This window comes from Balearica regulorum, chromosome 13, assembly GCF_011004875.1.
Source record: "Balearica regulorum gibbericeps isolate bBalReg1 chromosome 13, bBalReg1.pri, whole genome shotgun sequence".
Taxonomy (NCBI): Eukaryota; Metazoa; Chordata; class Aves; order Gruiformes; family Gruidae; genus Balearica; species Balearica regulorum.
The window spans coordinates 21,147,690-21,173,882 of NC_046196.1; the positions used below are offsets into that span (position 1 = coordinate 21,147,690).

The 26,193-nt window shown below is 41.5% G+C and overlaps 1 protein-coding gene and 1 non-coding gene across 11 annotated transcripts in view; both read right to left on the reverse strand.

Moving 5' to 3' along the window:
- CNOT1 (CCR4-NOT transcription complex subunit 1) overlaps positions 1-26,193 on the reverse strand; it is a 59,246-nt gene that overhangs the window by 2,707 nt on the left and 30,346 nt on the right. The window contains exons 19-45 of one of the 10 annotated variants that reach the window (XM_075765786.1): positions 25,982-26,125; positions 24,724-24,848; positions 23,583-23,869; positions 22,156-22,234; positions 20,673-20,903; positions 19,203-19,343; positions 18,146-18,325; positions 16,956-17,072; positions 16,478-16,588; positions 15,808-15,885; positions 15,310-15,487; positions 14,702-14,832; positions 13,902-14,198; positions 11,503-11,643; positions 11,294-11,398; positions 10,566-10,685; positions 9,835-10,026; positions 7,947-8,089; positions 7,259-7,367; positions 6,997-7,166; positions 5,747-5,978; positions 3,518-3,766; positions 3,188-3,351; positions 2,793-2,910; positions 2,226-2,327; positions 1,790-1,963; positions 543-692 (exon numbers count right to left, since the gene is read on the reverse strand). In XM_075765786.1, the coding sequence (XP_075621901.1) occupies positions 543-692; positions 1,790-1,963; positions 2,226-2,327; positions 2,793-2,910; positions 3,188-3,351; positions 3,518-3,766; positions 5,747-5,978; positions 6,997-7,166; positions 7,259-7,367; positions 7,947-8,089; positions 9,835-10,026; positions 10,566-10,685; positions 11,294-11,398; positions 11,503-11,643; positions 13,902-14,198; positions 14,702-14,832; positions 15,310-15,487; positions 15,808-15,885; positions 16,478-16,588; positions 16,956-17,072; positions 18,146-18,325; positions 19,203-19,343; positions 20,673-20,903; positions 22,156-22,234; positions 23,583-23,869; positions 24,724-24,848; positions 25,982-26,125 (4,268 nt within the window). Of the gene's footprint in view, positions 1-542; positions 693-1,789; positions 1,964-2,225; positions 2,328-2,792; positions 2,911-3,187; positions 3,352-3,517; positions 3,767-5,725; positions 5,979-6,996; positions 7,167-7,258; positions 7,368-7,946; positions 8,090-9,834; positions 10,030-10,565; positions 10,686-11,293; positions 11,399-11,502; positions 11,644-13,901; positions 14,199-14,701; positions 14,833-15,309; positions 15,488-15,807; positions 15,886-16,477; positions 16,589-16,955; positions 17,073-18,145; positions 18,326-19,202; positions 19,344-20,672; positions 20,904-22,155; positions 22,235-23,582; positions 23,870-24,723; positions 24,849-25,981; positions 26,129-26,193 lie in introns of all 10 variants that reach the window. The other 9 variants (XM_075765781.1, XM_075765788.1, XM_075765783.1 and 6 more) reach the window with 9 other exon arrangements.
- On the reverse strand, positions 17,495-17,633 carry LOC142603778 (small nucleolar RNA SNORA46). Its single transcript, XR_012837675.1, has one exon. It is a non-coding gene; the product is annotated as a small nucleolar RNA SNORA46 (small nucleolar RNA).

The window sequence follows — 26,193 nt, forward strand, 5'->3', positions numbered from 1 at the left end:
AAATGTAATCACATTCTAAAGAAACACAATCAAGTTCAACAGAAGCTGCTGAGTCGCAGACAATGCCTGGGTAAACGGCACTGGAGTCATGTGATGGAAGCCACAAGACTTCTTCACCAAATGAGGACAAAAATAGCAAGCTTGATGCAATCAGCTCTGACTACATTCTTCACTAAAGATTTGCAAGGCTGTGCACTGGAGACATGCAAGCAGAAGAAGTTTTAGATAACCGACTTACACGAGCGTTTGGCAGCTCATGTAGATAAAAACCAACTGCTTTTAAATTAGATCATTTTAGGGTTGTTAAAGTCAACATTCCTCTTCCCTTAAATCCCACCTGGCTGCAACTACTTAACACACAGACTTAAACATCTTGCCAGGGAGTGGTAGAGGAAATATTCAGAGAACTGTGCATTTTCAGAGGCTTTTCTACCACCTGGAACACATGCTTGCTACACACCAACAGAATTCCTGCAAGAAAGGAGGGAGATAATTTGTCCCACACTGTTTAAATTCTGCATCCTCAGAAAACAGCCACTCACTTGTAGGTTGCTGCGCAAGTCGGACAAAAACGTGACCGGAGAACGGGTTTTGAGATAGGAATCCAAGTCCTTCTTGAACTGAGGTGGCATTACTCCAGTGAAATTCGTGAGTATTCGTGGAGCAATATTAATCTCACTTAACATGTCCACCTATTGAGAGAAACCCCAGTCAGCTAAACCATAAGCAATCCCTACAGGAACAAATTGCAAAAGCAGATCTGTAAGCGTTATTACATCAACTACTGCTGTCAATCGCTTTCTCCTACCAGCAATGCAAAGAAAACACTAGATTTTTGCAGATTTCAGAAGAAACTTGGTCTCATGTGCAAACTTATTAGATGACTACTGTCTCAAAGAATTGAGAGTAGAGGATAAAAGAATTCAAGGCCATAGGGGAATTCAGTCACCGCCTTTGAAGTCTCCCTATCTACATTCAAGACAGTTTGGTAGTTTAAAAAAGCACAAATATCCACACGAGTCAAGAACAGTCTTCTTCAGTCTCAAGAAGTGCTAACTGAATGAGTATTGCAGCTTCACTCCCATTGCCCTGCATAGCTTTGGCAATAAAGAACAACAGGACAATGTTTTAGCAGTGTGAGAAAGTTTACTCCTAATCGTTCCACAATTAGGAGACTGGTGCATGCCCAGAGATTTAATTAGGTAGCATGAACACTTCTCAAAGTCTCTCGCCATTATGCAAGAGGCTTGCTTCAGAATAGCGGTTTATCTGATTAAAATAGGATGGCATCCTTGTTTCTCATCAAAAAGTACTTACAATTACCTTAAGCTCGGACACCAGCACTTCAACAATTACTTAACTGAACTCCAGTCGCCACATCCTGTGGAGCACAAGCTATACAATTCAGCACAAGCTGAACAAAACTGAGATGAGAACTTTTAAACAGCAAAGCCACAAAGACTGCTTAAGCAGTCTGCTTTTCAGCAACAAACGAGACAGTAAAATGGTAAAGATGCCCTTGGTTTAACACCGTGAGCCTGTCAGATCTAGGGACGCCTTCAAGTCAAAGAAAAGCCCTCTGGTTTTCCATGCAAAACCTTTAAAAAAAGGCTGTTCTCCTAGCTGCTGTCACTTAAGTTTCAAATTACCTGTTAATTTCTGAATGATTGCATTAATTCAAGTAGCAATTAAACTGTTACCAGAATTCCACAGTCTCTGCCAAAAACCAAGATAAAGTATTTGGAGCATTAAAGCTTCCCATTATCAAACTCATGAAAGTAAGCCCCACCTTTAGATTGGGGGTGAAAGGGTCTGGAAGCCTCATGTTCCGTGGGAAGGCACTCAGGATCAGGTTCCTTAGCTGAATACAGTTAGGTGGGATCACATCACAGAATCCGTAGTGGTAGTCACAGAGAAATTCTGGGAAATCATGCAACAAGACCAGCAACACGCGCAGAGTGCCCTGTGAAAGAAAATAGAATATAAAAGAGGTAACTGTTGAAACTGCCTGAGAGCTTGCAGAGCTGTCTTATGTCATGTGGTTAACATTAACAGGAAGAAATTAATCTGGGAAGGTAGCCTGTTTCTGTCCCACACCAGATTTGCATTTAACTCTAAGAAATACATTATAAAAGAAGAGTAAATCCTATTTTGCTACCAGAATAGCTCTACTTTGAGACAACTTTGGTTGGAAGTAGCATCTATTAGCTTTTTTTTTTTTTTACCTTGTAAAGAATTTGCATAGGTTTGGTGAGTTCCACATTTCTAAGGAAAGGAGCCAAGTACTTGAAAAGATCGATCAGTAACTGGGCATACATAGGCCAACCCTGTCAAGAAAAAAAGAAAAACAGGCAGTGGAAAACATGCCACGAAGAGCAGTTATCTTAAGTTCAAAACTATAACTAGGTTGGTCTTCACATAAACCTGGATCAAAGTTTTATCCAACTGCTAGATCTAGCAGCACAACTCATTTCAAGGGCCTTAGCTACACATCATACACCTTGGGCATTTCTAGAACACTCAACATGCCACAGTGAGCCGACAATATTTGGTCTAGACTACAGCTCTCCTGGACTTTGACAAAGGCATGTTTATTAAATTCAATTCACCCTATATTCCATATTTTATCGACACAGACTCTCCTCCATGCAGTTAGGTTACTGTGAATATGGAAGACAACAAAAACAGAACAGCCATGCTACTAGTGCACTTCGAGAGGTGTGAAACAGCACCACACCAGATAAGCATCCGTGTGAGCTTTTTAATTCAGAAGAGATAAACTGCAGCCACACCTTCTGCTGTGGTGTATGTGCCAGCATTCTTGCAATAAATATCCGATGGGAGATCAGTTCCAGCCAGGCATAAACAAAACCTGGAGCTTTTGTAGGCCTCAGGATGTGAAATGTGTTACTGAAAGAAAAGTTAGAGCAGGTTAGAAGTGCACAGCAATAAGATTGCTTTTCATAACATTGAGGGAAAACATACACAGCCCTAAAAGCAAGGCATTTTAGCATCTTGGGTTTTACCAGTCATCTTCCTTAAGACAAGCAAGTGGACAGTCTACAGGAGAACCAGGTATTCCAAATGTGACTAAGCCACCACAAAGGAATGGTCAGATAGCCTTTAGATGAAAAATCTGGATCCTAGCAGGAAAGGATGAGCATTGCGGCCCATCTCAAATACATACCAGAAAGCTGTGAGTGTCTGGAAGTTGATGGTCTCCAGCACATGCTCAGGAGCATTTAATTCCAACAGCAACATGATGAAAATGCGATGGTAAGGAAGTTGCTGAAACTCACTCTGCCGAACATCATGGTCTTGCAGAAGAACTCCCACCACAATACCGAGAACCTAAAGAGGTCAAGACATTTCAGTGGTGACAGCAAGAATTACTTCGCAAGTCAGACTATAGGTAACACTTTAACCATCAGTAAAAACCAAAAATGCTAGTTATTGGAAGTGTTATGTAACATACACCAAATGCAACATGCAACAAGTACACAAAAAGGTCCCCAACCTTATTCAGGAGGTTGATCTTTGTAACTGTATTGGTTGCCTCCCCCGAGTGCTTCACTAGCAGTGCAATAAGTCGCACAAAGGCATCCAGATTGTGGTAGCACTTGGCTCGAATCATAGTGGGGTTGGCAGCAGGATTATGCTGTTGCTCAGCCTGAGCACGATAGCTGATTTCAACACACATTTCGGTGCAAAGACGGAAAAAGCGAGTGATCAGATCATCTGTTTTCAGGATTCCTTGCTGATGCATCTGTCCAGGAAAGGGGGGGGAAAAAAAAAATCACCCTCAGAACCGTAACCACAGAAAGTTTATCTTACAACTTATTTCAAAGCACACACACTTTACAAAGCACCCATCTTGCCTGGCACAATTTATTTTTACCACGCTCTCAAGAGAGATGGGTAGCAAGCTATCTCTGCTGCTCTTCCCCAAAGTGAGTATTGTCAAGGCAACATGAGGGTGGCAACACAATTTTAGCAGATTTATTCCCAAATAGAGTCTTTTTGATCCCAACTCTTTTCAACCATCAGCACAGCTGAGGAGCCTGTTTCAGTATCGGTTCTGCCACCAGCACTTGACCTTGCACAAAGGACAGCAAGAGGCGGCAGCAGCAGTTCAGTCTGTCGGGCCTTTCGGAGCCCACCCAGCGCCGGGAAGGGCAGACTTCACCTCCTAGCTCTGGAACCATCACTACTTTGCAGCAACATTCTGTAGTGCAAACTGCATTTGTAGAGTGAACTTTCCTTACAGGAGAGAAATACTGGGTTTTGAGTAAGGCACCTTACTTCTAAACTCCTCCTGCATAGACATAAAGCTATATAAACAGCATAATCACTACCTCTTGGAGAACTCCTAGTATTTCTGGAGAAGTTTTCTTTGTTTTAAAAAAGGAATTAATGTATCTGCCCTCAAAATTCTATGCTCCTTGTCCTAAAGACTAGTGGAAAGGAAGCAACGCTTAATTTAAACAGCCAAAATTATGGTCATTTAAGTTCAGCAATAAAACCTTGTTTAATGCAGTTATTACAAAATACTCCTTCAGAACCCATAGCTAAAGCCTGTAAAGAAAAAATATATATAAACACTGCACTTCGATATATTTCAATTGCTCTTTCAAATCTGATCAAATACATACAAAAGGTAAGCAAACAAGCGTGATAAGAGTGAAGCAGGACAAAAGTGCATTGAGTATTATGAGTATAAAATACTGAAGTGTGCTTTAGAAGCAGACTTTAAGGTATAAAAAGAGTGAGGTCACGTGAAGAGGTAAGAATTTTTTCTTAAAAGCAGGTTTAACACAAGACCCATTAAAAACATTCAAAAAAAGATGCTATGCAGTAGAAATCAGACCAACAGAAAGCTGGCTATAAGCCAGTACACAAGGACTCTAAAATCACATGAAAAAAAATCACTGCATCAGTCAAGATCTCTATGCATACTTTGTAGCTTGAACTTCTTTTCCTTAGTAGCTGTAAAATCTGCAGCGTTTCTGTTGTATTAACACAGAAATGTAAAGAGAACGCAATGCAAATAGACTATGTCAGGGGCTTCCTTGCAGCTGCAGTCAAGGAGCTGCCAGGAACAGTTCTAGGAAGATGACTGCAGGTACATAGGGAGTTTGTTACGACACACTGGGTTACTGACGGCATCTCCCTTCTGTCACACCTGAAGGCAGATGTGCACTGTTCATCACACCTGTTAAGGTGCCCTGGAGTGAAACATTGAAGGCTGATTCAATTTAGGCAGTACTTTAGCTTCAAGTTTTCCCCTCGCTCTAATGATTTCCATTAGAAAAAGGATTCCCTTGTTCACACAGTCTGGAACAATTCACCTGCATCTCTATCTATTAGCAATTTCCTTCTGGAGGCTGTCAGAGCTTTTGCTGTTACCTGTAAGGAGCAATGTTAGTTAAGCTTCATTACACAGAGCATTTCAGAACTACTCCCAACAGTTACTCAGCTGAAGTTCTTTTCCCACCAGACTTATCCCCAAACTCATGGTCTGAAATGACAGCTCGTTGCTACATATCTGAAGATGATGATTTGGTGAAGGGTAGGGGTTTCTATAGAACTTTACCATCAAAAGCAGGCAAAATTTTCATAGTCAACTGCCATATGCCTGAAAGTTTCAAAAGGATGCCTAACATGGGTTACAACACTGCTTTAAAATGGAGGGCATCACACCCTACTTATGTTGAATAAAAAGCACCTTTCTTTCCAAAAGCTCTACCTGTCCAACAAACGCAGAGAACGCTTTGGTACTGTCGCGGCCCGCTGCAGCTGAATGGTAGAGGTTCACCCACTCCCTCAGCAGGTATTCTGCCTTCTCCCTCAGACCTGGTGGATCATCATACTCAGAGGCTTGGGAAATTCCTGAATGCATCATGAAATTGGGACCTCCGTGAGCACGGTCAATCATTGCTTCATAGTTTGATCGGACCACTTCCATCAGCTGGGGCAATCTAATGCAACAGAGCAAGAGCTGGGTTAGAATTTCTCCTCCCCTGGAAGGTACCTGAACTGGGAGCTCAGTCAAATATAGTTGAAAGAAAGCAAATTATTTCTTAGACTAAGTCTTCCTATCTTCCAGTCCTCACTGGAATAGCAAAAGTCATGAAAGCAGATACACTTACGATGAAAGAAGGAACACTGAAGTGAGAAAAGCTTTGAAGTTCCACTCCAATTCATACAGCAGCGTGCTGCAACAAAGCACCACAAGCACTACAAATAACTTAACTTTTTGCAGACTTCAGAAGCCCTAAACAGCTCTGAGATGGCAAGATGCCAGTGCTAAACAGCTTGAGCTGGGGCACTAAATCTGCCTGCAGTGAAAGTCATACAGCAGAGACCATCTTCCCACACTAACTGCAGAGGAAAAGACCTTTGTTTTGGGACTGCCACCATCACCAGCTGGTTGCTCTCACAGCAATCCAGAGTTCTCCAAGCTCCAATCCATGTCTTTCTCAAACCCAGCAGCAATTACTTCCACCTCAGTAACAGAAGACCTGCAAGTCCCACAGGTATTTCCAGATGCTGTGGCAATACTCACTGCCCAATTACCTGCTGGTGGATACACAAGATTGGTGGCTGATTGCTTCATAGATTCTAAACAGAAAATTGTCTAAATAGAAAGGATTGCCTAATTTAGTGAATTGCTTGTGATTAACAAATAACCACATTAATGCTTACATAGTTTAAATTTAAACAGGTCAGAATACTGCCTAAATTTGAGATAAAGCAGGAATTCAAGCAAATTGCTCAGTACCACAGTATTTTGAGGCAAAGATTTTCCTGCTCAAGCATTCAGTTTGACATCATGCTGCAGCTTCCTCTATTTTGACATAAAATCACATTAGAGCAACAGTTTAACATAGGACTGCAGCGTAGAGAAAGCATAAAGCTGTACAACTGAATGATAGGAGACATTGCCTATATATGAGCACAAGACAAGTCATATATCACAGAGTATTTCCATCTCACCCTTCTGGGGCGTTTCCTCTGGAATGAGCATTAATCCTCATGAGCGTCTCAATCGTGTGAAACAGATCCGCCTCTGTTACATGGGCGACACTTCTCTCATCCACCAACAGGATCTTTACCAACTGCATGGCAAATGCCACAGCCATGTAGTTCAAGCCGTTCTCCATTGACTGTCAACATGAAAAAGGCAACGAAAGGTTCAACCACCTATCTTACAGTGGACTGACCATAACTCTTCCCCAGAAGAGCAGGTTCCCCTTACCTGAGCCAAGTGAAGGTCATACTGCTGCATGTTAACAAGGTGATTACGGATTAGCAGCTCCACGGCTTCCACATTGTACTTGTACTCATCTCTGCATTCAATCAGGCACCTGAAGAATTGGACTTTTTTTTTTAATAAGCATACTTAAACAACAGTTTAAGTGAAGCAACTCAAATCTAATACTTCAGGAACTGTGCCATTCGCTGTGATTCATTACTCAGCTCCAAAAGACGCCTAGAGCAGTCTCTAAGGTAATGTTTGAGTTCAGAACAGTCAGCCTCAAGCATTTTTTGCCCTGCACAATTGCTCACAACAGCCCGTCAGTTTATTCAGCATCAGAGGCTTCTCTTCTGAGGACAAAGCGGCACACCTGCCTAGCTGAAGCACTAGTGCTTCTGCCGCAGGCATATGCCATGTCACATAGTTTGTGACAGCATATAGAGACATTCTCCATATAATGAGAAAAAAAAACCAGAGCATCTCTAATGCTTAATTCCATTAGAGATTCCTATCCTGTTCTAGGATGAAGCAGCATTATTAGAAGATCTAGTTAATTTTGACCAAAAAAGCTAGTTATTTGTTGTCTGTCCGAATTGTAGCAATGCAAAGGCAAGTGATTCAGAATAACACAGTAACTCCCAAAAGATGACGACAACTACATCAGTGTTCCTATTGTCTCACAACTGACCTAGTAATTTGTTTATTACACCACGGAGATCCATATGCACGGCCATCCTGCAGAGCCTTCAGCACAAGCAGATGACACTCACGGTAGCGAAGCAGGAGGTCAGCATCTGCCCCACTGGTGGCATCCAGTAAGCCCTCTACAGCCTAGAATAGATGCAACCTGTTAGCAGAGGAAAAAACAAGTCCTCTTCCAAATCTTCTGCAAATTAGATCAGCAAGAGTTATCACCAGAAGACTCAGACATGCAAAAAAAAATAATCAATTAAGTCATCATGCTGACCCCTTGATAAGGCTAGGTGAGATTTTACCAGGTACTGTGGCATCTACACATTCACTGTACACAGCTGTCCTACCACAAACAAGTCGACAGTCTCTCTGCCCAACTGCCCTTATTATGCACCTAGTACAAAAAACCACATTAGTTTGTGCTGCAGCTCCTCTAAGTCAATGCCTTCTCAGGGGCAATTCTGCATCCGGCTCATGAAAAAACTACGTGAAAGAAGATTTACAGAACCTGCCAGGGGTCAGCTATCAAGTTCTCCAGGCAAAAAGCCACAGCGCTCAGATGCATCTGTGCTAGTCTATAGCAAGTGGGAGAAGAGTCTTTTAGAGAGGCTGCACAATTTACCTGGCTGAGTCCTAGTCAGGACTAGAGCCTTTAATAGGAATGAGCACTATCAATCAGGAACAAAGAACCTCTTCCTCCAGCTTCCAGTTGCTTTTGTTTTGCTGCTGTTCTTGGATCCTCACGCAGACAGCTCAGTATCCTTCTGCCTATACTCAAACGGATTTTTCTCCACCTCTGCCACAGAGGCACCAATGCCAGCTCAGCTCACTGCAACGCTCCCCACCTGGTATAGTCTACTAGTTCTGGCTGGGATGGAGTTAATTTTCTTCATGGCAGCCCATACAGTGCTAGTGCTTTGCATTTGTGCTGAAATGGTGTTGACCGCACACCGGTGATCACACACCGCCAGCTGCTGAACAGTGCTTGCACAGTATCAAGGCTTTTTCTTCCTCGCTCTGCCTCCTCCACCAGTGGGTAGGCTGGGGATGGGCAAGAGGTTGAGAACAACACAGCCAGGACAGCTGATTCAAACTGAATAAAGGGATATTGCATACCATATGACATCATGCTCAGAAATAAAAGCTCAGGAAAAGGAGTATGAAGGGGGGCATAGTTATGATGTTTGCCTTCCCAAGCAAATGTTACATGCACTGAAGCCCAGCTTTCCGAGGAGCAGCTAGACATCTGCCTGCTGATGTGAAGCAGTGATTTTTATTTTTCTTTTGTTTGTGCACACAGCTTTTCCTTTCCTTACTAAACCGTCATCATCTGAATGAACAAGTCATCGTGCCTTCCCTCTATTTTCTTCCTGTCCTGCAGGACAGCAGCATGAGCAACCATTGGGTAGATGTGTGGCTGTTGGCCAGGATCAACCCACCACGCATACTCATTTTTCAGTCACTGCAAAATACAGTCCCCAAGTGTGCCACTACAAATGCAGCACTATGCTCCATATTATCCACCTACAAGGGCAGTTGAAACATCTTCTGAGCCTCCAAAATCATCCTGAAATCAAAGAATTCCGGAGTGCAACGGCTCTCTACTTGCCACATCTGAACAAAGCTCCCCAAGTACAGGATCCTGTACCTGCTTCTTTCCACAGCAGTCTGGCCACTGCGCGTAGAAAACACCAAGCGAACACCACGGCCCTCTTCCAATTCTGCTTACCGAAGTTTCAAAGACAGCAGTTGTTCAGTATTGTTCACCAAGCAAGTTCCACAGGATGCACAAAGATACACGGTGACCAGCAAGACAATCCACAGCCAGATGAGTAATAAACTCAGAGCTGTTTACTTACAGGAGAAGAGTTGTTAACACTCACCTTCTGCAGTAGCCCAAGTGCAGCAATAGCATCACGGGAGTTACGAGCCACTACCACAGCCTCCAAGAGGCTGCGCAATGCTTGAGCCTGAGGATTCATGGCCAGGGTGTGTGGAATAGACTGCAGGTGCTGCTCCAGTTCTGTCATACATTTGTCATAGATCTGTGCTACATCGTCTGTAGCCCAAGCTTGCTGCTTAAGAGAAAGTGGGAATGAGTGATTTTTGCTAGGATTGTATTTGTGAAACTCAAATACTGATTTGCTCTTCTGCTTCGGAAATTAGAGCATACAGAATTTAGACCTCTACGGTATTGTTGTTAGTTATGCTGGCATAATATGAGCAAATTAAGCTGTGGAAATAACTAAAATTCTAGCAGACCAAGTATGCATACAAAAACTGTTTATGATCTCAAAACCCATGCTCATCATCCATGATCTTCTCACAAAAGTAACCTGGAGATTTGAATAAAATGTTTCCCTGCTACTAAAACTACATGTAGTAATCCTAACTTGTAGACTGTGTCCCAATTTGGGTTACAAACCCCTAAGACTGGATTTAAGTTTTATAGTGCCACTAATTTGACTCTAAAACTAATGCATCTTTCAACCACTATTCCAAGTGATACAAGTGCACGATTCTTTACTAAAAAAGCTAGCAAAGGACACAAGTTCTGCAACATTCGCCAAAAGTGTGACAGTACTCTCAAGCCGATTAGTTTGGAAATCTCTACCTTCATAGGCTGAGCCAAGAATCCTGTAGGCTGAGTTAAGTCATTGGTAGGCAAGAAGCCAGGGACATTGCGTGCAAACTCTTCATAAACAGCCAGCTGTTTTGGGTCCACACCTCCAACCTTTGCAATGAAAAGAACAGGCATTAACCTCATTGTTTAGCACTGTGGCAGTAAGAAATGAGGGCAGTTTGTGTAACAGGTAGCTGCTCAGTCACATTCTTAAACAGAATGGCCTAGACATCAAGAAGTAGGATTCTGCTGCTGTGCACTGAGGTCGTGTCTCTTCTATCACACCTCGTGACAGGACGATTTTGCTATACAACTGCAACTCACATTCCCAGAAACAGGAATAACTGAATATTGGCTTCACACATGTCTCATGCACAAGAGAAATGCTCTGCTCAGAGCACATGGCATGTCCTTTAAGGGAACAAAATATAAAGGAGACAAGACAACAAAACAGACTAGTCACCCTTCAGTGAAAGAACAGCACAGAACAAGAGACAGGACTTCTAATATCCTCAGGGAATTGAGGAAAATGATATGAACACTCATTTTGGAACAACATATTCATGTGTTTCCATGACTAATCAAGCTAATGGCAGTCGCACTGTTAGACAAGACTAACAGTATCCAGGATTGCTCAGCTGAAGCTGTGCCATCTACTTTTCATTATCAGGAGGGGGAGAAACTCAGCGTCAGAACATAGCTCAGTTAAATATCCTCACCTTTAACCTGATCTGCTCTGGCATCCGCTCAGCCTGGTAAGTTAACACAACAGGATCACAGTACCGACGACCTTCTTGTCTAGCATGTTTTCTGAGCTCAAATTCCTAGGGGAAAAAAACCCCAAACACCACATTGAATTTTAGACACCGAGTCTGGACGTATACGAGCACATATAATACTTTTCAAAAGACAGCAGTCGCCCACTTACAGTTGCGAGCCTCTTGTCCATCTCGGGGCCCGCCTTCTCCACAGCCGTCTTCTGGATAAAGCAGCATGCTAGCTCACAGTTATCCTGTGCTAACTGGGCAGCTGCCTGCTCCATCATGTCCCTCTGTTGTGGGGAGGCTGCCTATTGAAAACCACAATAATCAGCCAAGGCTGTAAATTTTCCCCCGTATATTACTAGCCTTAAAATCCGCACCACCGCCTATACAGAACACTAGCAATAAAAAAGGAGTGTCTTAGGAATGCACTCTCTTTGCATGGAATACACAATAAATTTAATTTTGCATAGCTTTGAATAAAACATGTAGGCAAGATGACACTAAAGAGTTTCACCAAGGAACAAAACCAGCAGGAGGTTCTCCATCTTCTCCACCAACTTATCTCCAGGGCATAGAAATAAAGCCCTGCTTTAGATGTATGTGCATACAACAGACGCTAATGTAGGAAAAGCAAGCCTCACACCACAGCCTAAAAGTTTTTCCACTTCCTAGGATGTAATATATACATATGTAATATATAAAGGTGCATCGCTAAGTGCAAAACAGTAGTCCTAAGCCTTTTTCAGTGGGTTCCCTTCTTTCCTTCTTGGGAATCTGCTTTAAGAGAACCCTGAACAGGTGGACTTATTTTCCAGGGTGCAAAGCAGCAACTCCCACTGGAAATGGAATAGACATGTAAATGCAAACAGTCCGATCTACTTGGATATCCTTGTCCGTTAAGATCTACCCCTATTTCATTAATTCCTCAAAACTACACACTGCTGCTTTCGAATAAAAGCTTCTTGCTTAACCCACTTCATACAATAAGCCAGATGTGAATTTTATGTCCAGTACAGCCCTTTCTTCTGCAACATAATATTTTGTATAGTTATCCCTTAAGAAAACCTCCTTGATTACAACTGGCCCAGTATCAATTTCACACATCTTCAGGGATAAAAAAAGCCTTAACATATTGCTACATTTTCATACTGTTTGTGACATTTTTTACAAACACCACAATACACTAGTACTAAGTCTTCCACAAAACTTGAATTACTTCTGCCCATACACGTTCTTCCATGGCACATCACGCCTGGTAAATACGCTCAGCTGTAACACTGGTCTGTGTTCACCCTGCCTCCCCAACTTGGGTATCACATCTCTACCTTCTCATAGCACCCAAAAAAAATAACCAGCACTTCTCCACTTGCCTCCCTGTCTGAACTGTAGTCACATCTGATGAAACACAGCAAGACTGCACACCAGAGGACAAAAGTGCTTTCTCTTACAGCTACTAGCTTGACAGCCAGGCTCTGTTAAGCACAGCTGCTAACAGCGGTCACTGGCTCAGCTCACACATTAACAAAGCAATACTAAAACTGCCTGCTCCCATCCTTGTGTTTACGATGGATGAGTAAGATTAATTTGTATGCTTTTCCTCATCTCAGCAATGAAGTTACTTGAAGGGTCAACAGTGTTCGAGTCCTAGGAGTTACATCATGGACTATCCATCCCATACCTGCAGATGCAATTCTTACTAACCTTTGTACCCTTCAGACCATTAAACCCTGCCCTCTTGAGCCAGTTACCAAGCAAGGGAGCAACCTCATTCCAAAAGGGCCTTTGCACTGTCACTCCTCAACAGATGGGAAGTAGTGACATGCCCTGAAGCAAGAAGCAGGCAGTCCTTTAACTTTTAATCCCTGAAAGGATAGCAATGTCTTGATCTTTCCAAGATTCTTATGCTCTTGTATCTGCTGCTGGCACTGACGGCAAGCACAGCAAGCTTTCTGGGGAGCAACTGCTGTTCTGGCTGGCAGTTCACAAACTGCATTCCATTTAGCCAAGAAGGGGAAGCTAGCGCTGCAGCTCAAAATTTGTCCATTCATCAAGAGACCTGAAAACATCCCCTAGGAAACCCAATGAATTAAGAAGCTGTGAAGAACAGTCTTAAGTAAGCACAAGTAAATAAAATCTGCCTGAAACATACATGCTTGCTGAGACAATCCAAGACATCACCAGAAAGTCCCAGAATCAGTTCAGTCCTCCCCACTCTACCATTTTTACCTCAAAACCCACAGAAAGATAAGCACTTCAAGGCTTCTGTGATGTGATCACACTGGAGAGAACATTGGGGCAAAAGAAAAAGGCAGTCAGGAAGTTTGCGTACAACGTGTAAGACCCATCTTACAGGCTTAAGACTGTTTGACATGAGCTGTTATTTCAGCACATTTTTTTCACTGTAATTCCACAAGAATCATGAGACTTGCCATTAAATTCACCTCCACGCTAGTTAAGCCACATAATTAACCAACAAATCTGCAGTTCAGAGAACTGATTTGCTAATGCTGGAGGTCTACAGACCTATATGCTGGAAATAAGCTTCAGATGATGCAACTCTTACCCTCAGTGCAGTAGCAAAACTATTTTTCAAGTTGGTAGCTATGCTCATCAGCAAAGGTTCCCTGCAGGTAATCATGGCCATCCCAGCAGTCAGGTTCCGCATCATATGGTGTGCAGCCACACGCATTCGTGACTCCTCTGAATCCAGCGCAAAGTCCTTCCTGACTATCTGCTCACAAGTAGTCATGGCAATCTTAATGGACCGATCGACCACCGGATGAACAAGCTCTTGCACCGCTCGCTCTATCGCCTGCCGCACACACTGCTTCAACTGCGGGTGGGCTTGAAAGAGCGGAATCTGGAGGAGGATTAGGAAAGTTAAGTGAGAATGAAGTAAACTAGAATCACATCTACCCTAGACATCTGTGTTCCACATGCAGCTACCACAGTATCTGTTCGATAATTCTGAAACCGAGACATCTGACCATTTTTCTTCCAAAGCTGCAGCTGAGCACAACACAAAGAATAACAGCTAAGTCATTCTTAAGGAGCACAGAAGTTCCTTTTAAGCTTAAGTCCTGACAGCAACTATCCCAACTGACACTTATTGTCCAAAATAAACTGGATACTAATGTAAATGTCACAGCAAAAGATCACTTAATTTTGTTAGCTAAAGTAACTACTAACCACCCTTAAAGTTCTGCATCTGGTGATTTGTTAGCATTCACCCTCCCCAGTACTTTTGGGAAAGTGACTCTCTGATAACTTCAACTGATAAAATGCTGCTTCCGCCAGCTGAGATCTGTGGCAATGTTTGTGGCAAGAATTCTTTTAGCAAACCAAATCAGCTCTAAAACTTACCGTTGGATTTAAGGTAATATGTGGAGCCAACCCTCCTAAAGAATAGACGTTGATGTCGTGATAACTGTACTGGGGCTGCGGAGGAACCGTGGCTGTACAAGTGGTGCTGGTAGCTGGAGTCGTAGAAGCAGCTACAGAACACAAGAATGTTTGTATTGAACCATTACTGAAAAGCAAGTGCTTATAGTGGAACTATGTAATTCTCATTTAAACCAGCAAATGACCAAGAAATAAAAGTTTGATCATGAAGCCTCCTAAACTTATCAAGCAATTTTTATTCTCCATTTTCCCAGTGATCTCGTTTCCCAAACTGGCTTCAGCACATTTTAACAGACCTGTTTGTTACGATACAGTTTAGCCCCTGATGTCTTGTTAACAGATCATCCTGCTTCACCCCTAAGGAGCAGCTATTCTACATATACACAGCATATGTAGAATTAGTCCTCAGGATGGCTTCCATTCCCTTCCCATCTCCAAACTCTGCGCTCCCAAGCATTCAGCAGTGTTACAGTAGGGTGTGTACCTTCACATTCTTCTTTGCAACAGCATAGCCTGTCTTACTAACACTTGTCTAGTGCGGTTGTGGGTTCTATTTGTAATGTACTTACTAGTTGTTGTGATGGGTGGTAGCTCTTCTGGCTGCTTCACATCCTTCTTTGGAGCAGACAGCTGCTCATCCAGATTTTTCAGACGATCTTTATCTTTCAGGAGACTTCCAGGTTTCAGCTCGTTGATGTCTAGTGCAAGATTCTTGCAGAGCACCTCAATCTCAAACTTCAGATTCAACTGCACAACAATTCCACTTTAGGTTATGTCACAAGGAAAATACCCGAAACGTTTAGTGGGTCACTTGACTCCCAAGCTTCCCATTCTAACCCCGTGCCTTTGAGAGATTTTAATAGTGACTGAGGATTACAGAGCTATCTGGCATGCTGACCTCACAGAAGAAAAGTTTCATCCAAGTTCTACCAAATTAAGCAACACCCAATTCTCCCCACGCTAAAGTAGTGAGAAGTGAAATCTGGTCCTTCACAACATCCTTCTTGACTGGTATGTCAAGAAAACCTCACATTCAGTAGGTATAGAAAAGAAAAACAGAAGTTTACTTTTAGATCATGTTCTTGATGTAGCTCAGCTAAAACATTCATAATGGCCATCGTCCATGGGTTTGGAGGCCTGAAGACCTGCAAGAGAAAGGACAGCAGTATTACACAAACTTCTTGAATCATTTGGATAACTTCTGACCAGAAATCTTTGAAACATGAACAGCTATTGTGCACACAGGCATGGAAAAGTTTGTACAGCTGCGATTAGGGTTGAATTCAGTATTCTGTTTGACTGGAACTACACTAGGAAGCTAGTTAAACATTACACTGGAAACACAATGACTTGGTCCTTCTGACAGATCAGTTCAATGTCAAGCAGAACTGACAAGAAAGAGCTGATCGAGGTCAAAGGGGGGCAGGGGGGATTACAAAAATAAAAATCAAAGAATAAATAGATCTTAGAACCTCTTCAATGGCACCCTTCCATTTCTCCATAGAGTTCTGTTCAAGGATACCACAGTACAGTTCAGCTAACACCACCTAGACTGCAAAAATGCACGGGCCATGTACTTTCCCTCAAAACAGAACTCCTTCACTTTAAGCCCTTACATGTCTTTTCTTTCTCTCCATGAAATTCAACCAGTTTTCACTTTGCGAAAAAAGCTAATTACTTTCTGCAAGACTTATTCTGCCACTTGAGCAATAACTCTGTCAGCGCAAAGTCACTTACCACACTCCTGACACTGGATTCTAAGACTTTGGCAACAAATGGCACTACATAAAGCAATTCCTGCTGTCCCTTAACGTATGCTTCCAGTAGTAGCGATTTCACATCCAAATCCTGAAAAATACCATCAACAATTGAAAAGGGGAAAGGGTGGAGAAAACAGCAAGCACACTGCAAAAGTTCCACTTACATGCTATTTCCTTACAGGACATATTGGTAAGGTTGAGTCAAGACAGTTCTTGAATTTTACAGACTGCTAAGCATAGGATTAATTCATTTATTTTGGCAAGAACTTAACTACTAACTTTTCTGATACTAAAAATATTTAGAAGTCTTAAATGATCAACTCTGGAATCATACTTTGTACTTAGCACACAAAAAAAGCACCACCAGTAAGGTGATAAAATTTCCCAAAGAGTCTGTGCTACTGCACAACAGCTATCACTTCATGCCAAACAAATCTATAAAGACAGATGCTCACCGTGTGCAAGATGGGCTTATTTTTAGCCAGTGTAATCATTCCCAGCCAGTGACCAAGGTTCTTTAACAAGGAACGGTCCGAGAAGTTGGCTGCAGCTTTATCTGACGTCAGCAGCACCTAATGAAAAAAACAAGCAACTCTAGCAACTACTGGAAGATAATCAGACTCAAAACCAAATCCAACAGCTGATCTGACTTAAGACAAAGTTTTAGAACATTAAGTTCTGAGCTGCAGTCACATTACAGAGATACTCAAGAGCAGCCTTCACTTCAAGGCATCACCCCATAAATCTGCCCTGTAACAATTTCAAAATTCCCTTCTTTCAAGAGGATCAAAAAAAGAGGATTACGCTTCTCCAGACCTTACCATTTACTCTGTCCGGACTGTAATGACTACTCACTTAGTAAACATAACTTGTGAAGGCAATGCTTTCTCTTAATGCTTCACCACAGACCTGAAGGCTACAGTTTGCACTTCTTGGGAAACCATTTAATTCTCATTTCAAGGCTTGAATCACGTCACAAGTATTCTGCTGTTAGTTCTGTTCCTTTGCTTCAGAGGAGCATCAGCTGATCAGAGCAAGGTCAGCTGTGCTCTAAAGAGCCAGGAGATTCTTTTGCACTACAGCGTAACCCATGGTGGTCAGGAAGTTCCACCAACAGGTTTAAAAATAGTGCTTGAGAAACTTGTTTCACTTGCTCATCTCTTCTAGGCTACTGCTTCTCCCTCCTACTCCCCTTGATGTTATCTCAGCCCCCTAGTAAATGTTGGTTGTTATGCCCCCCACTTTCTAAACCCTCCCCTTCCCCTTTATTCTTCTTTGACAGCAGAGAGTGTGATTTTTCTTATCTTTACACTTTCCCCGCACAAAAGAACTAGACCATAAGCAATTTTCCCCATGGTTATAATTTGCAAGCCTCACACAAATTTAGAGTCCACCTACATAAAAGAATTCAAATGCAGATTTGCCCTCTCATTCAATTAGAATGATATGTTTGATACATTCCTGACTGAAAACAGAAGAATCCTAGTATTCACAGAGGTAACCTGCTAGTTCAATTGTAAGCTAGCAAGTAGATTTCTCAATGATATTTAATATTTGAAGATCAGTAACAAAGCAAACAGCTTGAGAATAGCACACTTCTAAATCTTTAAATCTACCTAAGTATTAGAAAACTTGCACTACTCACCTTGATATTTCTGTAGGTTTCATTTAGAACCATTTTATTAAACTCTGGATTCTTAAGCGTGTCAAGGAAGTTTGAATATAAGCTGTGAAAATTAGGCTCAATACTGACTCTCTTCATTACAAGATACTGTGATACCCAAGGCATGAACTCTTCTTTCACTGTTTCCTTCAATTCTTCAACCTGTCTCCATACCAAAGAAAAAACATGCCACAGAAAACATGAGAAATGACCAAAAATTTCTGAGGTCAACTCTGACCAACGCAGTCATGGTCAGTCAATTGCCTTTAACACTAAGGTTTGTGTGGTTTTTTTGTTTGTTTGTTTTTGGTTTTTTTGAAAAGCTTTGAAATCATTGTCTCATTATCCAAAACTCTGGTCAATCACTAAGGACTGAATCATAACACCAGCAAGACATAATGGTTTACCTCTCCCCTGCTTCTTAGCTTTTTACCAAATAACTGCAAAATAAATGTCAGCATCTTACATTAAAGCTGCCTCTCCACAAGACAGATAGCACAGGTGGCAGCAGTACTGCAGATTTCTACTAGGTCAGAAAAGATTCCCTGAGTTTCAGCTTGAAATACAAGAGTGCATCAGCTTAACCTTGCAATATTTAATGTTATGATGTGAATGTTTGTTCAAACTTGTATTAATGTTTTTCAGAAAGCTGCAATAGTATTTTTCACTTCTTTCTAATGACAAAAACATCAGAAAGGACTATTCAACAGTTATTCTGGGTATCTACTAGAAGTCCTTTCCTGAAAACAAAGCATTACTGTCATGTAATACTTTAGTACAAAGGATCTGGCCATACAGAAACAAGGAAACTCCTAGGGGAAAGAAGGATTAAGAACAGCTTTTACCCATCTCTCCTTTCCCTAAAAAATTCTCTATCCAAAGAGGGTCAAGCACAAAGTGGTGGAAACTACTATTTCTTTACAGTGTGCTCCCTCCTAATTTTTTTTGAATTTTTGCAGAAATATCACCACCCACCACTTTGGAATGGATTTCCAGAAATATATAAAAAATATTTTTACTAGTTTTCTTCCATACTTGCCTTCTGTGTCATATTTGACTGAGACAGATTATTGAAGATGAAAGCAATTTTTTCCTGGACATTCTCTGGAGGTTCCACAATTCTCTCAGTTTGATCTGTGGCTACTAACAGCGTATCAATGTTGGTAGTATTAATGGAAGGCTGGAGGGAGAACAAGAAGTTAAGAACAAACAATATCTAGAGGAGACATCAAAAGAAATTTTTGCTCTGTTCTGTCAAGCAAAAAAAGAATAGAGCTCTATCAGGTGACATCTATTGTCTCAGATTCATTTTCAGCAGCACTTTACCAGAGCCAAGTGATTTTTTCTACTCTACAAACAATGATCAATAGTCAGCAGAAGAATACTGCTGTACAAAAAACCTCTAGCATTTAGGTTCATATATAATAGGTGCCATTGCAATGGCTCTCTTTAGGCTAACAGCCTGCACACACCACTAGCCTGGAGAAAATCACAGTTCAATAGTGAGCAGTACTTTGTACAGTAGTGAGTCTCCAGGAGCACTTCAGTGCTGAACTGGGATGGAGAAATCCCAGAGGGTCATTTCTGAGAAAGCACCCCAACTAAGTCAACAGAATGTGACCCATGTCCCTGCAACTACAGGCCTAAACCCAAGGGCTTTAGCAGCTAAGGGGAAAGAATATCCATCAGGACTTGAGTTTAAAATTGGACAATATAAGCACCTCAAAATAACGACTTTCTACATGAAATAATCAGGTGTGAAAGACATTAATAGTTACACTATGAACTGTCCCCCACAATTTGTTCACACCGCTTTCACACCTTTGGCTTTAGCCTCCTTCCTCTTCAAAGAAGCACCTCAAACTATACAAAGACAGTACCAGGAAGCAAGACAGCCTTGACTTTACAGTGCATCAGTTATCCTACAGTAACAGCTCTACGCATCCTCAGCATACACGTGGGAACGCACGTGCCCCAACAGTGTACATGTGGGAACGCGCATGCCCCAACACCTTCTGTGGAATAGTCAATACTATCAACCTGCCAACCCCGTAACAACTCTGACTAGCAGTTCAGCGATACGTTTAAGTGACTAAAGATCTGAAAAACATAATGCAGTTAAAACTGCTAGGTCAAATGTGATTCAGTGTGCAGTAAGTGTTCAAGTCCCAAGCAGAAGAGCAGCTGCCAACTATTTCAAGAGTCCTACTGCAAGTCATTAACAGAAACAATGCTTCTGCAACTATCTTGATAATTTAAGTATCAATAGAAACACACTTCTACTTGACACCATTGTAATTCTACAGTTCCATGATCAAAAATGCCTTATCTACAAAAAGTTAATCATATTTGAAAATATCATATACTGTAGACCTAAAATATGGACCACAGTTTGAAAACTCATAGAATAGAAATTAAATCTGATTTTGCCTCCGTTTGCCTCAATCCAGACCAGCAACTTGATTCCTTTGCTTCTCCAGTAAGAACACTGGGGCCACAGAACGCTTACCGGTACGTCTTTCTTGAAGCTGACTCCAGTCGGTCGGGTGATTGTAATGGTTTTTGCAACAGTCGTGGTCGTTGAGGTGGTTACGATAGTGCTGACTTGGCCAGCAAGAGGAGCTTTTGCTGGAACTTGGGCCTGGGCCTGAGCCTGGGCAAGTGCAATACTTCCAGGGGTGGTGATTGAACCCTGCATCTTCACAGGAGGATCTCTGGATTGCTGTCCATATTCTATGTACTAAAACAGGGTAAACAAGCACATACAAAGCTTCACACACCGCAACAGAAACATGGGCTGAGTTTTAGCATGAGCAGTATAAAGGTTTGCCAACAATCTTTAAAATACTTGACACTAACACCATTAAGGGAATCCGCAGACTACAACTGAATACCCTTATAAAGCACATCTGGTCACTATTGACTTTCTTACTGGAGAGGAGCCTCAAGCTCTACCTCTGCCCTCAACAGGTTGATGCCAAGTGTCAAGGGACATCTTTAAAATTTTACAGAGCACTACTCAGAATCCCCCACCCCTGCAGGCCTGGGATAGGACAGCAAAAGAGGGGCCTAAGAGAAATATGAGAGTATCAAGAAGCTTGCTACAAAGCAAGTAAGAAGTCTTCATCAAGGACTCCTACAGCTACATAGAAACACTCCAGCCCAAAGTTCACAACAAATAAGCAAAAAATACAGTTCTGAAGCATCCAACTAGTTTTTACATTCTCTAAAGTAGCTCCACAGTAGAAAATAAGTTTATTCCCCACCGTAATACATTTACCCAGAATTTTTACCATCAGACAACACACTGTCATTTAAGGGATATAATCTGAAACCTGCTAGCGAAACAGACTGCTATTGGACTTTGCAGCTTTGGATAGACAGCCTCTCTATCTTCATGCTAGAGGGGAACATTTTCCCTTATTTAGATGATGCTCTCAAGCTCTGCCACTAGGATTAGCTGTCTGTATTTCTACCAACGAAAGCACCTTCAAGGCAGACACCATACGATCAACAGTGCTTTCAGTCCTTGGACTACAGGGTATTTCCTCTTCTCTGATCAAACCTTCAAGAATGACATTTTTCTCACCTTTATCTGGATTACTTTAGCAGGTCTGAGTATAAACCAAACCAAATGCCCTCTATGTTAGAGGAAAACTCCAAATCCTTAAAGGACTGGAATATAAATCCACTGAAGCACTTTAAAACCTCTGTGCGTGGCAATGCGCACTGGTTAATCGTGCGGTTATGCTCAGGTAGCTATTTCAACACAAGCAACCCAAACAGATTTATGGAAACAGAAAAGGTATCAGATAACCACCTTCACCTGCCTACCCCATCCCACAGCTAAATCTTTAAGAAAAAGGCATTGATTCTGTGGACATACACTGTCTAAAACTGGTGAGAGGTGAGTTTTTCCAAAGGAAAACAGTAATTTGCTCAAAAGAATTTAAAGTCTTAGAAAGCCAGTGTGCTAATACGAACACACTCACCTCCTGTAAATGATGCGGGAACTGTATAAAGTGACTAATAGAAGCCAAGTGCTGACAATACTGGGGATAGTCCTTCAATCTGTCAGACAAAATACACATTAGTCAGAAGCAAAACAGTCTTACAAAGATCAAAACCAGTATTACAGAAATACAAATAGAACACTGCTATGTCATTCCCACACTGCATCACAGAATTACTTCTGGACTCCCTACAGCAGTTGTGCTATAAACAGTTTTTTCTACAAAGTACTTTTTGTTGTAATACCCATTTGAAATTAATTCATTTCACAGCAAAACACGAGGTTTATTTATAGCAACTTGTCTTATCCTACATCTCTGTACTTCTGACTCAGCGCACAATTGCATTTATATTCAGTCTCTCCAATAAGACTATTGGATAAGTACTCTTTTAGTCTGGCTCAGTGTATTTTAAACAGATCAGACTGCCCCTAAACACCCAAGACAGAAGCTTCATCTATGCACACTTGTCATTATAGTTCTACTCAGGAATGCTAGACACTGTTACTACTAATTGAGAGTAAAACCTTTAGGTCCCACTTAAAATTGTTCTTAAGAGGAGGAGTAAGAAGGTGGCTAAGTCTCAAGTACGTCAGCCTTGAGTGTCTTTATTCATTCTGTTCAGCTAACTCCGTAACACAATATCCAACTACAAATGCTGCAAGCAACAACTTTTACTACATCTGCCCTGCAGTATTTCATCTGAACTATAAAAGGAGAGTAAAGACAGAAGATAACAGGCTCCTTGCTTATGAGTCTGTGTTTCAAGTCCACACATTTCTAGTCATTAAATAATTCCAGGAAGCATTCTAATACTGGTCAAGTATCTTCTTCCAAAATGGAGATTTTTCCCATGAGTGTACAATCCTGCTACTATTGCAGACTGCCTGGAGAGCTTCCTCTCTCTGCAATCCATTAAAAGCTTTGAGAAAGCTTTTTTTTTTTTTTAAGATATTTTTGCCATACTTGAGATTCCTGTGTAAAACCAAAGTCCTAGAGCTTAGTTCCTAGCCAGTCTTTCAGTAGTGAATAGTGCAAATAGCACTCCACGAGAATGCAACCTGTGACGAGTAATTACATTCAGCCCATTTCTAACAAGCCAACAACTTCATTTAACTCAACACTTCACCAAATTATTTTTATAAACAAAGTCTGCTAAGTCATTTCAGCATCTCAGTTTGTCCCACATTTATACAGGCACCACACTGAACATTTTGATTTAAGTCACCCTTTAACTAGCACCTTAGCACATTTTGTTTCTGCTCAGCGTATCTCCACTATAATCCTGAATTTGAGATGTGTAAATTTCTAACACATATAAGCAATCTTGTACTGCATAATCAGAGCAGGTTCAAGGTTAACAAGACATTACGTGTACTGTTGTAAGTATTACCAAAAACCACACTCACCTATTTTTAAATCTATCTAGTGCAGCAATACCAAAATAGTACATTTTGGATGCAAAAGGCTTTCGTAAGGCTTCAAGAACATAGCGCAGGGCCAGGCCCAGTGCCATGTAAGTAACCAGTCCTTTCTCTATTATCCCACCAAAGAGGCAGGCTGTTATGTGCAGCTCTTTATCTGGGTACTGGGGAAAGAAACGGTATTCCTCAAACAAGTTCCTCAGCATACAGTTAAACACTTCTCGTTCCCGCTTAATGTTGGAGTCCTTAAACCTCTGCAGCATTTCCAAGACCTGAAAAGAAATTGGAAATTGTTACCAATGGATTTACTTTATTTCAGCCCTTCCACATCTTCAGGGTTCAAGAGCACCTGCACCTACTGAGGTAAGTTGCACTAGCACAAGCTAGACTGCAAAACCCCCTCATTTTAGACAGTAGACACTATGTCACTACCACAGGCTTCCTCTTCAGACTTTAGTTTTCTCCCCTTTCTTTTAAGTAACTGTCTTCACAGAAACACTTTTTGGTGACCGCCTACTCCATTGCTTCAAAAGTAGAAAAATGAAAATTAATGTTCAGGGTCCTCCATAATTTATAACCTCACAAATGTATTAAAGTAAATTTGAAGTACTTCAAAGAGCAAGTACATCGGACTGATAATTACTCTCATAGAGACTAAGCAAAATAATTATGGAAGCATAGAAGGCAGAACTTAGGACACCTTTATATATTTAGAAGTTGCAGTCATTTTTTAGGTATCTTGGATACATTTGTTTTTAAAGTAAGTGTGATTTATACAGACTGCGTCCACTTTAACACTTATTTTGAATATACAAGCCCCCATTCCACATAAAACTCTTCCCACTTAGCATCATTTTAGTGTTAATTAGACATCTAAGTCTTCAGTCCACAGAGGAAGTCAAAGCCAAATGTAAGGATCAGCTACAAGTTTACTCCATATATTTCTAAAGCAGCACACTTTCAATTTACTTTATTAACTGCAACCAAACAAAAAAAGCAGTGCTGCAAGCATCTACCACTAGCCCTTTATCGTTTTCCACTAAACTAATGCACAAAGGAATAATTACTCTCAACATTATAGCAAGTCTCTGAACAGGTGATGCAACTGCTACAGAAGAGAACTCACCTCATCCACAGACATGGTCGGATGCGGTGGATGGTTGTAAATGCGCTGGAAGTAGCTGTTTGCCTCATCATCTATTTCTTTGCTAAAGTGCTGGTTAGCCTCGGGCCACACCTGAGATAAGTCAGCTGTTAAAAAAGGGAACAGGTATCATGCTCAGGACAACTTCAGGCAGTCAGGATTTCACCTAGTTCTTTTCAACTCCTCCACCAATGGACACAGAACCTGCTAGTTCTCCTGAAAAGCAGGATATTTAACCCCTCTAGCAGATAGGAATTGTTATTTAAAAATCTGGTTTCAATATGTTATATTTACACAAAAGAACTGAATCCTACAGTAGAATTAACCTCATACTGTTGTACTCCTAGAACGCACTGCATCCCAAGCTAACCTCAACTGACACCTAAACCAAATGAACGCAAACCAGACTAAAGCATGCTACACAACACTAACATGCAGACAAACTTTCATACAAACTTTCAGGCCAGCCCAGTAAGCTTCAAGTAAGTTTATACCAAATGCTCAAGCCCCAAAATATAAACCAACAATCACTACAGCCACCTCTGGTGTACACGTGTAGAGATTGGTTAACTGCTTTTCTGGACAAGCTATCAAAGGAGACCGAGATATATAATTCCAGCAATGTGAAGGTTTAGCACATGGCTATGCTTCCTAAAGGCAACATTTGATTGCTTAAGCATTTCATTGTGAGCACACTTCAGAGGTGTAAATGACTAAAGGATAATGGTTCGGTGTTAGGAACCAAATAATTCCTTCCAAAAACCACCTTCCCACCAATTTATGTTAGTCTTGTTTCTTTCCAACATTGCAGTTTAATTCACTGCTTCATCTTTCAAGTTCTCTGCTGCAACAGGACAATACCCAGATAGCTTTCTTTAACCTTGCCACAAACAAAACCAAAACCACCCTCTTACCAAATGTATACAATTATCTAAAGAGCACACCAACACTTTTGTTCAAAAACACAGCACAACAAAAAAAAAAGGACACAAACACACTGTTCATGCAAATCCATAATGTTCTATTTTTATGCTAAGAGCTTTTTTTTAAGCCCTCCCCAGGCTACTTGGCAAGCTTTTAGTATAGAAATTTAGAAGCATCTTTTTCCAACTAATTGCATAATACAAGAGCCACGTTTCTAACATTTACCACCTACAGATCCAAGCCTCCCCTGAAGGAAATGCAGATCAACTGCAGACCACAGTCACACTTCACAGCCACAGACAACACTACCACTTACAAGGTTTCATCTTACTCTGCTGGAATGTAGGCTGGTTCAGTCCAGATGTGCTCAGCTTCCTTTGCACGAATGGATCATTGTTCACAGCAGGAAGGCCCAGGGCTCCGGTTCCTATGCCAGTCAGGCTACCCGTAGTAAGACCACCTACTGAAAAGCAAACCTGTAGTAAGACCACCTACTGAAAAACAAACAACTGGTCATCTCAGTTGCAC